The following is a 13,215-nucleotide window of genomic DNA, read 5'->3' as shown; positions in this document are numbered from 1 at the left end:
TCGTTTACCAAGAAATAGTGGGATTGATCGTGACATTACAGTGCTCCCACAGCTGAAAGGGCGAGCATGTTTGATATGATGGGGATTCGAACCCATCATAGGAGTTGAGTGCATTAACCACTTTGTCATGCCGTTAGTGATTCATGGATATAAATAAACACTAAACAAGTAATATTCAAACACATTGATTTCACTAGACAGTTTATGGAAATGTAAAAGTTGGCACATCAGGAAAAATTCCAAATGAACACGGTTTCATTTTCACTTGACCATGCAGGGCCCAAAATTCTGAGGAAAGAAATTTCCATCAATAAAAGGTTAACAGAAACTGCAAAACATATTGAACTGTTAACCGAAAACCATGAGAGAACTGTTAATTCATAAAGAACTTGTTGAAAATCGTACTCCAACTGTTGTGACGAGAAAGAAAGTAGATACTGAGACAATTAACGAGGATATAAATTTGTCGGGTCCTCTTTACCAACAGACACGAGCACGTGAGCCTTCAGAACTAAACAATAAAACAACAGAGACCAAGACGCGTGTATTTGTGTGTTTTCTTTATAGCAAATCCACATAGAGCTATCTGCTATGTATACTGAGGGGAATCAAACTTCTGATTTTAACGATGCAAATAATAGACTTACGGCTGTTCCGTCAGGGGGCGACAAAGACGCCTAGGTGAAAGACCTATGTTGGATGTCGACCGCTGGAGGTAATAAATCACCAAAAACGTTAGTGACCGATGCAGTTTCGGCTAGTATTTAGTGTAAGAAATACGGTTAGAGAAGTTAAAAAAATGTCCACCGAGGGCGGTGCCATAATCCTTGATCATTTTGCTTGTATATTTCATTCTTCGGTTTTGTTTATGCGTCAAGAAACACAATATGCTGTCTTCTCTGTACCAACTGCGGATATCGAACCATCACTTTCAGCATTATAAGCCCAGAACTTTACTTGTTCATTGAAATTACTTTCCCCACCATTTTGTCACCAAATTAAACGAAAGAGACCAAGTCTGAATCTCAGATTTACATATCAATTTTTAGAATATATCATGCTACTCCCACACACACTTACAATTATGATAAAATATCTTGTCAGATCACGTGTTTAAAAAGAACTAACTCCTCGTGGCTAACTCGTAAGTAGGCTGATACTTTGGCCAAATGATGAAGAAAAGTTTAGTGTTGTTCTATATTATAAGACTAATTCATTGGTTTCCAATCTGTATAAGTCACTTCGCTTGATTAATCCAATAAAATGGATACTCTCTTGTTTTTAACAGCAACAAACGATATTTTCCGCCATCTTGTGTCTTTATCACAAACTAAAACAAAGGAAAACACATTCCTTACACAAAGGTTTAAGTAAACATATCAAGACACAAAACCTAAGAACAAAAGGGAAAAATATATCAATAAGACTTATAAGAAAATCAATTTTTTGCTCCAAGAGGATATATATGTATATATGAGTTAGCTGCATAAGTATTCTATTTATTACTAAATGTCCAGGTGAACTGTAAATACCATAATTTGAATATTTAAAATTACACTGACTTCAAGTTAATACACCTAGTGACCTCTGAATTTCACACGACCGATTCCACGACAGAGTATTCTAAATATTAGTTCTACACTGTCAGCTTCATATGTTCTCAGAGTTAACCCTTAAATTAGTTCCACCCACCTAGTTTCATATATTTTGAAAGTTAACTTTTACAGTAGTCGTACAGTTTTAGTTTCACAGATTCTCAAAGTCAATCCTTATATTAGTCTTGCACTCTTTCATATATTCTCAGAGTTAAGTTTTATATCAGATGTACATTTTTACAAATTCTCAAACGTAATACTTATCTTAATTCTACGCTCTCAGGTTCATGCATCCTCATGGTTAACCTTTCACAGGTATATCTCACAAACTGGTGTTTTTATTTATTTATTTGTACGTCCCTAATTAAATACAAAATCATAAACTTGGAAAGACAGACAAGCATTTTCACCAACTGAATTATTCAAACTGGTATTGCCTCAAAAACCTTAAATTCATTCTTGTATAAATAATTCAATTATTTAATCCATATTTCTTTGTCTCGGTATGGTCAGGTGGTTAAGGCACTCGACTCGTAATCTGAGGGTCGCGAGTTCGAATCCCCATTGTACGAAACATACTCTCCCTTTCAGGCGTGGGGGGGCATTATAATGTGACGGTCAATCCCACTATTCATTGGTAAAAGACTAGCCTAACACCAGTTGGTGGTGGGTGGTGATGACTACTTACCTTCCACTTAGCACAGATAACCCTCGTGTAGTTTTGCGAGAATTTCAAATCACACCATATTTCTGTCGCACACCGCTGGGACAACCATAAGTTGTCGAATTTTCAATGCTAAAAATCAGAGGTTCAGTTCCCGGTGGACATCGCAGATAGCCCGATGTTGCTATAAGAAAAAAAAACATATTTCCTTTTTTTTTTATTCTAGAATTGATAATTTTAAGATGTAGAAAGGTCCAGCTTGATGTGAAACATTTTTCGAAGAGATAGTCAAGAATTTATTTTGCACATGTAAACGAGATACAGGGTTAAAAGTGGTTTAAAAGCGTGACGTTTTAACTGGAAGGTCTTTGCTAAAAATCACTTCTTTAATCTCTATTTGTTGTAGAGTGTTCAGCACCTAGGTTCGAATTAAGAAGATTCATCTGTATAGGTTTTCCACTACATATATTATTCATTGTTCTTTACACAGAACTTAGTCATTTTCTACTCATTATCCCTCCTGTTCATACCGATTCCTTAAGAGGGTAATGTTATATCACGTGGCCTCTTCACGAATCATTGTGCAGCACGCAACTTCCCCGAAGGGCGTTCTGTTCATGTACGTGCACACTCAGAGCAGACACTTGTATATTGGATGGGCCTGGAAGGAACTTTTGTGTAATAACTGGTTGATTCTTGTACTTTTAGCTGAGTTTCATCATTAAGAGTGGTACACATCCGTAAAATCGATTTATTCAAAATTATTTACTGAAATAAAATTCAGCAACATTTTCACGCACGGGGTTAAGGGGGGGGATTCGACCGAAGCCTCCATTTTTGTGATGTAATATTAATCTAATATTAAAGTTAGCACCCTACGTGCAAATGCAGAATATAGTTCCGCGGAGGATTATTTAAATAAAACAGTAACCATTCCTTCCCTTGATTACGTTATTGGTAATATTTCCTCCAGATTTGATGTACACGTAAAGCGAGTAGTTTTGATTTAGAAACCTACACCGTCAAAATTCACATAAGAGTTTTCTATCACTGACATCAGACAGGCTGTGTAACATTTCTTCAGGGGAGATTGGTCAAACACTGACAATTTTGTTTTGTTTGTTTTTGAATTTCACGCAAAGCTACACGAGGGCTATCTGCGCTAGCCGTCCCTAATTTAGCAGTGTAAGGCTAGAGGGAAGGCAGCTAGTCATCATCACCTACCGCCAACTCTTGAGCTACTCTTTTACCAATGAATAGTGGGATTCACCATCCCATTATAACGTTCTCACGGCTGAAAGGGCGAGCATGATGGTGCGACGAGGATTCGAACCTGCGACCCTCGGATTACGAGTTGAACACCTTAATCCACCTGGCCATGCTGGGCCCCTGATAATTTTGATGAACTTCATTCGTGGAAGACAAGATTGCTTTCTAGGACAGGGCACAGATACTGGTTGACTTCTTAAAATCGTGTTTCAGTGAACTGGATATTCTTATTCTACTGAAATTATTTGGCACACTGCCACTAAGTTCACGTTCATGTGAACTTTCGGTGTCTGATATTCGCCGGTTGAATTATCAGCTGAGGTGTACACATAACGAAGAAAGACTGAATACTCTAATTTTAATATATAATAATTACGATACTGCTATCAACATTGAAATTGTATGCAAGTTGTTTGTGGAAAAAGTACTCCAGAAGAATGGAGTATGCTGACATGTTATTTCAGTATACGACAGTCAACGACTGAAATAACTAACATACTATTGTTGTACAGAGTTTATAAATTGGTAATATAATTTAACAATAATAACCACTCTGTATGTAGACAATACAATATTTTGCTACAATAAAACATACACATTTTTGAAAGTTTAAGTCTTGCTAGCCATACAATGTTAGAGCACAATGATAACTTGTTGATGGATTTTATGCGAACAGCCATTCATTTCCCTCGGTGGACTCAGCAAATAGCACAATGTGACTTATTACTATAAGATAAACACACACGAACGGTTATGCAGTTGTTTGAGCTATGATTGAAACTTACTTTCAGATATAATCTCATAGCTTTTTCTCATGTATTTTTTAACAAATTTTAAGGGGGGGGGTACACCACCAGCCCCCTCGTAGCATCAGAATGCTTTAGATGTTGCTTATGTTTCGCAGATATGTGTTGGCTTTTGATCTTACAAATTACAACTTCGTCCTTTCAAGTATTCTGTTAAGCGACCTGTTTGTTTCCTTCAGTGTTATTATTATCCACAAACTAACCGAAAGACTGTTACAGAACATTCAATAAATAGAATTTGAAGTCACGCGTGACTAACAGAAACTTTTAGTTGGGAATTATCGTTATTCAAACAACTCGAATAAATTATAATTTCAACCTTTTCCTTTTCGAGTTAGGTGTAACTCGAGCATGATTAAACCAAAACAAAATTAAATATTTGTCGTTTACCACTTGAAGGATTTTCCTAATTCGAAAGAAACAAATTAGTAAAAAATTTTGAAACATTCAGGCGTTTTCAGAACCCACAATTTTGGCTGCAAATAACATAGCAATAAATTATTTTATACTCCGCATATTAAACATTTTTCATAAAGATATGACGAATTTTCGTAAATATTGCCTTAATAGTCTATTCATGAAAACGCTATACAACATACAAATGCTTGCTTCTTGTAAAAAATTATTAATCTGGCTGATTAGGCTTAAAATGTGTTAAAATAACTGTACTATTTAAAACAAATATAAGTTTTTATCTGTTGTATGTAGTAGAATCCTTGTTTATGTTCTTGTTATCACCAGATGAGATACAAAAACTGGTAGCCTCAGTTCCTGTATTTTACCTGAGGATGCTAGATAAACTTATGTAAATAAACCGATGAAAAAAACTCGTGATTAGATTTAGGATTTTTGTAATCTATTAATTTTTTTATATGATGTAGGTTCTCATCCTATAATAAACAAGGTAATTTGCAATATATATATATATTTATTTATGTAAAAGTACCTACATAAATTAATTTTTGCAAAATATTTTGTATTAAAAAATAACTGATGAATTCAAGTATAATTATTAATGAATGATGAACTTAAGTATTCGTAATTGAAGGTTTCCCCGACCTTGGTGAGTTACTGGTCAGCCTGACCTATAGTCAGAATTTGGAACGTTTAACCATTACAATATTTGAGGCCCAAGGTCTTCCAATTCCAGAAGATTCCTCAGTTGTGGGTAAGAAAAACAATTTTTCTTTAAACATTGGTGTGGTTTGTGTGTGTCAATACAAAGTTAACCTATATGTGTTACTAGTCAAAATAAAATGAACTTAAATTTAAATAAAACTTATACTGGTCACCCCTATCAAACTGACTTAAGGATTTAATATTATAGAAAGAAATCTGTATAGAGCCACTTTGCAACTTTAAAAATACTTCAGAATGAAAGCCTTAAATACGAACAGATTAAGTTTAGTTTATAGGACCACTCGTACATTCCACCATTAGATTGTTTAAAACATTGGCGCAGAAAACATGCTAATTGTCTGACGTTTAATAGGTCGTTCGCAGCGCCACATATTTTCAAATCACGTGATTCGATAATTCGCGTTAACTCATTTGAGATGTTGGGATGGCAATTAATAAGGAGTACCATCTTATTATATCTTTAAAAATAGTTATTTTAACCTTAAAATTGTAGTTACCAGTGTTTAAAAGTCTGTACTTTATGAACTGATAGCATGTGTTAAGTCTAGATCTATAAACACATAATTTCAAGTTAATACTACAGTTACCCTGGAGGTGAGTGTGTTTTTTTTTCTTAGAGCAAAGCCACATTGAGGTATCTACTGAGCCCATCGAGGGGAATCGAACCCCTTATTTTAGCGTTGTAAATCTGTAGACTTAAACCCTGAAGGTAAACTACATAAATAAATATTTGTCGAACATGAAAAGTTAAACTACCGTCCTGAAACACAGCGAAACCACCTTTCACAAATGTTAATTTTATGAGAAAGACCAGTATCAATAAGTAAACATATGTGATACACATGTGTGTGTGTGTTTTCCTTATAGCAAAGCCATATCGGACTATCTGCTGAGCCAACCGAGAGGAATCGAACCCCTGATTTTAGCGTTGTAAATTCGTAGACTTACCGCTGTACTATCGGGGGGACATATATTTGTTTATATGTATATGGAAAAAAAATATATATATATATATATGTTATTCAATGTGTACATGTGTATCTTTGGTGCATCTTGTGTATTTAGAATGTAGACATGTGTAATTCTTTAAAGTGTAAACAATAAACTTTGTTATTTTTTGGTTAACCTGCATTAAACCACGTAATTTTAATTTTTGTCAACCTTTGTCAAATTATAGTGGAATATATAAGTTTCTAATATTTCCGAAACTATGGCAAAATTAGTAGCCAGCGGGGACAGTTTAATAAAACTGATATGAACTGTCAAGAAAACTTTTCAAGTGTATGTGAGTATTATGACGTGTTAAGGTGTATTATGTAATAAGACACATGTGACTATTAAGATATAATAAGATAAATGTGATTGTTAGGATGTATAATGGATGCACGTGACTATTAATATGTAATAAGACGCACGTGATTGTTAGGATATATAATGCATGCACGTGACTATTAATATATAATAAGATGCACGTGACTGTTAGGATACATAATGGAAGCACATAATTATTAAGATACAATGGCTGCCTTTGACTTTTAGAATATAATGGATATATGTGACTTGTATTATGTAATAAGATAAGTAGATGTTACTATAATATAATAGGGCATGCGAATATTGAGATACAGTTTAAAACTTGAAAACTCGCACAAATTAACTTTCAAAATTTAAGTTTGAAAATTTATGATACCGTGTAATAAGTAATGAGCTTTTTAACATTCCAGAAAACTTTTATTCCTGTATTATTTTTTCTCTATGTTTTAGAAGTATTACTTCCCCATTGGAGTTTAAGGCAAATACGTACTTATTGCCTGTATTGTATTGAACTATTTATGTTAGCAGGTTCTTACGTCAAGCTTACGCTGATGATAGACAATAAACCAATGAAAACGAAGAAATCTTCTGTGGCTCAGAAGACACCTGAACCCAAATACAATGAATCCTTTATCTTTCGTCTGGATTCCAATTGTGTCAGCACTGCAAGTTTGATCCTTCAAGTGATTCTGGCAAATGGAAACCAGAAAGGTTTGTTAATTAGTTCTCATGAACAAGCTTTTGTGCATCATAAGATTGTCAAACGTTTTAGTTTCTTGCAAACAACATTTCCGAGGTCTGAGAGAGTCCTTAAATCGAATCTTTGATGGATTTGAAAATGAAATGGCTTCTTAGAGACTCGTATAGACCACAATCTAAAAAAACTACTTTCAGCAACCGTCAAATATCTGGACCACAATAACGTTAGAACAAAACAGCGTTATAGCTGCTGCATGCTTTAATGATGTTTTTAATGGGATTAATATTCAATTTTATCCTAATTTGTGATTTAATATTAAAAATCCCATTTTTGCTCTTCTCTTTTTACCACCTGGGTAGCATTATTGTTTGTGTATACCTCCGCCAGTTATCAAAATATTTATATTTTAATAGCATTATTTTTAATTCACCTGTTTTAATATTGGCTATTAGTTTGGTTTGTTTTGAATTTCGCGTAAAGCTACACGAGGACTATCTACACTAGTCGTCGCTAATTTAGCAGTGTAAGATTAGAGGAAAGGCAGCTAATCATCACCACCTACCGCCAACTCTTGGATTATAACCATAAAATTTTAAGTCATAAACAAAACGCAATACAATTAAACAAAATACACTGCATATTTTTAGAAAGATCCTAGGGTACAAGTTACAACGTGGGATTATAAAATATAACTTAGGTTTGTTTGGGAGGTGACTGTGGAAGTAGGACCCACATTGCGGTGGCGATACACTGTCTATTAGTCTGATACGGTTATATGTATTTTAGTAAAATTAGATAATTATATTTGAATGAAGATAAATAAGTGAACAAAATCATGAGGAAGGGCTGTGCTAAAACCAGCAAATCCCAACCTCTGATTAATTATATTATAACCATAAATCTTTAAGCCAAAACAAAACACGTTAACATTAAATAAAATTCGCTGCATTTTTAAACAAAATATCCTAAGGTACAAGCTGCAACGTGGAATTATAAAATGTATCCTAGGTTTTGGAGGTGGCTGAAAAAGAAGGACGTACATTGCTGTGGGGATACACCGTCTACCACTCTTAACATCCAGTCCGCTAGTCTCACATAAGAAGATTAGAAATTGAAAGAGCGAGATCTCGTTGCTCAAGCGCACAACGTTACATATCTATATCACCCTTTGCTGCCTGCATACAGTTGTGGGAAGGTGATTGCTTTCCGAAGCTAAAATAAAAATAAATTATAAGAATGCCCACGTCATTTTGTGTAACATTTATAAAATAAATACATTATTTTTTGTTTTTATTTTGAATTACTACGGTTTCATCTCCTTTTTTGCTGATAATATTTGTGATCGGCTTTAAACATTAGCAGAAAAAATAATTAAATCATCATCCAATCGTTCAGCGTGACCTTTGAACTACGAAAACCAAGTTCAGGAAATGTCTAGATGGTTGAAATTAGAAACAAAATTTCCTTACAGAACTAGTGATTATTCATTTGAATACTGCATAGGTCTATATGACCAAGGTCGTAACCATTTGTACTCGTTACGGTTTACATTCTTTTTTTTTTCTTATATATTAAATGAATATCACGAAAATCACATTTTGTGATGAAGTATATTTAATACTTTAACAGGTAGTTCTGAAAGGGTTAAATTATTGTAACCATATTTCAAAATATAATACTTTTATGAAGCAAGCTGGTATGCTCATGCCTAGCGAACACTCAAAATGTACGAAGTTAACGTTTCAGTGCTGCTCATAATTTCTTCACTAATCTAATTGTTTTAATCAAATCTTCCATTTGTATACATGAGTTTATTCTTTTTCTGTACCCTGGGATACATTCAAGTTGCATTAAAAGAAAAGGCAACGAATTTGTAATAAACGAAAACAAAGCTACAAAGTGAAAACAAAAATCGCTTTTGAATTTTTAAACTCATAATCATCAGTTAAAAAGGACCCCAGTGATTTTGGGAGTGCGATAGAATTTTCGTTTTGCTTACTGTTATTTTATTAATATTTCAGATAAATGTCTGGGAAGAACTGTCCTTGGTTCTTATATGTTTGCCAGAGGAAAAGCCTTAGATCACTGGAATGAGATGTTAGCAGGAAATCACCGCCAGGTGCGTTATTGGCACAAATTAACATAATAGACAGTATAAAACTAGTCATTTCTGGAGTCCGTAATCTTCTGAAATGTTTCGATTGGTTGTTTTGCACTGTGTCTATGAAGTTTATGGTAGTTGAATGAAACTACTTAAGTCTAAAAATGAATAAATATATAAAATGAAACGTACAAGCATATCACAACAAAACATAAAGTATGCTATATGTATATTATATAATATGTGTACGTTACATTGTATAACGTGTTTTTTGATGTGTAAATCCGATAAACTTAAAAGATATTGGTGACAGAATAAAAAAAAACAACAAAGAACATCATAGTAACGTTAACTTCACATCTGCCACCAACAAGTTTTCTTTAATATATCAGTTATTCCGGTTGAGACATGTAGTAAGGGAAATAAGTATTTTTATTGTAAAAAAATACAGTTAGAATAATCAAGTTTGTGTTTTACGTGAGACTTATCGAGAATGTTCGATATCGAATTATCACTAAATAATTAAAATTGACTGTGAGTTCCAATTTTGCGGCAGAAGAATACGTAATTCTTCGTTAAATTGTAATAATATGATTAGTTTGCGATAGAATTATATATATATGTGAATGTGTGTACATATATATACAAAAGTTATTGCTGGACTTGTAATCAGTACTTGAATGAATTTATTAGAAATTATGATACTTAAACATAGCCATTATCAATTTTACCAAGAAAATCAGTTCCTTATATTTTTTCCTGTGAATGAAAATAATCTTTAAAACAATTTTATTCTACGTTAGTTTATAATTGTGCATTTTAGCGTTCAAAAGACAAAAACTGAAAAAACATGTATTGGTACAATAATCGATCTATATTACAAATAAATTGTTTTTATTGGTCTTGCAATCTAGTTTCATGAATATTCAGGTTGATAACTTAAAACTTAGGCTTTGCCATCATTTAAAAATTATGCTTCTCGTAATTATTCGGTTTTCGACTATGAAAGGACGATATACTTAAACGCACGTTTTTGCAACAGTACAAATCCATTTTTAACATTTGTTAACAACACAGGTGGTAATTTAACAAAAACTAAATGCCAGTCTTTGTTCTTTTCTTTAAACACCAAAACCTATAAAGGGAAAAACAAATCTAAAATCGAAATTTTAAGCAACGTTGCTTAAAATAATCTGTCATACACACAATAATAATAGAGGAAAGGTTATGCGTTAAAGGTAAAAAAACATACGTTTATTCTTTTGTTATTCTTATGACGTCCCCCGCTGGTACAGAGGTAAACCTACGGATTTACAACGCTCAAATTCACGGTTCGATTCACCTCTGTGGTTTCAGCAGATAACCCGATGTGGCTTTTCTATAAAAAACACACACACGCCCTATTGCGACAAAATTCAATGTTATTTCAGTGAACGTTAGACTGCGATTTTTATTTTTCTTAAATGCAGCTTCTAACTGTAATCCTCAATAATTCAAAATTATGCACTTCCAGCAATACTGTGTCATATTCATAAGGTATATGATGTGTTATAAAGTGGTAAATCAAATCATTGAATGGTTCAACACAAACACGTGCGTCAACTTTTACATATAACATTAAACAATTTTTAAAAATAATCTAAAATTATGTAATTTTGATCTATGTTCTATTTTCTGCTATTTCACTTCTCGGTACTTGAAATCGGAACTAAAACAGCAACTTATTAAAACTGGTCCAGTACTAAAATAAAATATGAAAATTATAATTCAAATTATACTTTTGAACACACCATTTCAAATATTCAAAGCTTTCTAAGGTGTATTTCGAAAGTCGTATAAAAATTTTAAGAATTGTTTTCTGCTATGTGAATACTGATTCTACCTCCAAGTCCAACATGTTTTTATTAGAAATTCTATGGATTTTGATGTGTTTTTTTTTTTTGTAACATTAATGTCTAACCATGCTTTCCTGGAAACTATTACTCTCCTAGTAGGAAAAAAAATTACTCTTATTGTTTTTGATCCATTAATCGATGTAAAAATGTCCTAAAATTTAAATATAAATATTTAAAGGTGATGTCATTAGTGAACCTACACATAGTGTTACGTGATTACTGTTTGTTTGTTTTGAGTTTCGCGCAAAATTACACGTAGGTTATTTACGCCTGCCGTCCCTAATTTAACAGTGTAAGACTAGACGAAAGGCAGCTGGTTATCACCATCCACCACCAACTTTAAGACTACTCTTTTACCAACGAATAGTGGGATTAACCTTCACATTATAACGTCCCAAAGACTGAAAGGGCAAGCATATTTGATGTGACGGGGGTTCGAATCCTCAGAGTACGAGTCGAGCACCCCAACGAATGCCCCTGTAAGTAGTTCTGCCTAACATATATGACAATGTTTCCTTTCTCTTAGTAATGGCCTAATATAGTGGTTGGTATTTGGGGTGCTCGACTCTCTCTTGCAGGTTCGAATATGCTCGCTCTAAAAGAGTACTTCATAATCTGATGGTGAAATCACTATTCATTGGTAAAGGATAACTCAAGAGTTGCCAGTTATCTTTCCTGTAGTTCAGTGGTTCTCAACCTTTTTTGCACCATGCACCCTTTTCGCCATATGTCAGAATAAAATGTCATTCCCCCTTTCAAAGATTGTCTGACTCAAAAGGTGCATTCCAAATAATATGTATATATTATCGATTTTTTTTGATTTTTTACTATGCTATTACATATATATTTACTTGGATTATTTTTATAATGTAGTTTCACATTAGTAGAAAATGTTGATGGATTTTAAAACTTGAATACAAGTAGTTTTTTTCATATTCATAACTAATAACTTAACAGGCTAAAGTTACTGACGCATACTTCAATGAACAAAGAGTTCAACAGAATACCAGGGTATTGTAATTCATTTTATTCTGATGAAAATCACAGTCAATGAGAAACTTGTAACTGTTTTCTCTTTGCTAATTCTTGGATGCGTGGAGGGCACAACGTAAGTCATTTTCAACATCCAGTCTACTTCGTTGCCTAGTTTTCATTTGCAACAGAGTTTACAAGTCTAACTTACAAAGATATGTTGACACAAATGGAAGCAATGCATGGATAGCTCTTTCTGCTACTTTTGGACAGGAATCGCACATCAAGGGCCAAAATTCTGTGATCGATTTCTCATTAAACATATCTCTTGCTCCCGAATCAATCTTCAGCACCAAAAATTCATCCTGACAATCATCAGAAACTTTTTCAACTGAAAATTTAAATGGATTTCGCACTAAATCCAACTCATCATTACTGAGTTCAGGAAAATATCGGCTGAATTCATTTTCCAGTGCTGTCAAATGCTGCAAAATTTCATTTTTTTTTCCAAATTCTGGAAGCACTTTCTCTTTACCACCAGTAACAAGAATTGATGAGAGTTTCTCAAACGTTGCAACATTTTTTACCTTAACTTTTCTCTTCCAATTTTTCAGCTTCGTCATGAAATATTTTAAGGAATCCATGAATTTTATGATGTTTGTATTTCTTCCTTGCATCTGAAGATTCAAAAATATCAACCAAATAGGCAAGGCGCATGATCCATTCCTCATCATCCAGCCAAGCAAAAAATTCCATCTT

At 33.4% G+C, this 13,215-nt stretch overlaps 2 protein-coding genes across 2 annotated transcripts in view; one reads left to right on the top strand and one right to left on the bottom strand.

The window, feature by feature from the left end:
* LOC143254368 (synaptotagmin-15-like) overlaps positions 1-10,318 on the top strand; it is a 32,292-nt gene extending 21,974 nt beyond the window's left edge. The window contains exons 7-10 of the mRNA XM_076509438.1: positions 5,046-5,052; positions 5,383-5,502; positions 7,314-7,499; positions 9,510-10,318. Coding sequence (XP_076365553.1) covers positions 5,046-5,052; positions 5,383-5,502; positions 7,314-7,499; positions 9,510-9,634 — 438 coding nt within the window. The 3' untranslated portion in view covers positions 9,635-10,318. The remainder of the gene's footprint in view (positions 1-5,045; positions 5,053-5,382; positions 5,503-7,313; positions 7,500-9,509) is intronic.
* A 2,332-nt stretch (positions 10,319-12,650) lies between these two features.
* Positions 12,651-13,187, bottom strand: LOC143251804 (zinc finger BED domain-containing protein 5-like). The gene has a single exon (XM_076503047.1). It carries the CDS (start codon positions 13,185-13,187, stop codon positions 12,651-12,653), a length of 537 nt encoding a protein of 178 aa, XP_076359162.1.
* Between the last annotated feature and the right edge of the window lie 28 nt (positions 13,188-13,215).

This window comes from Tachypleus tridentatus, chromosome 6 (assembly GCF_004210375.1).
Source record: "Tachypleus tridentatus isolate NWPU-2018 chromosome 6, ASM421037v1, whole genome shotgun sequence".
Classification (NCBI taxonomy): domain Eukaryota; kingdom Metazoa; phylum Arthropoda; class Merostomata; order Xiphosura; family Limulidae; genus Tachypleus; species Tachypleus tridentatus.
This window is presented reverse-complemented; position numbering and strand designations above follow the sequence as displayed.

Coding starts and splice junctions, on each gene's coding strand:
- LOC143251804 (XM_076503047.1), bottom strand. CDS start 13,187: ATGAGGAATGGATCATGCGCCTTGCCTATTTGGTTGATATTTTTGAAT.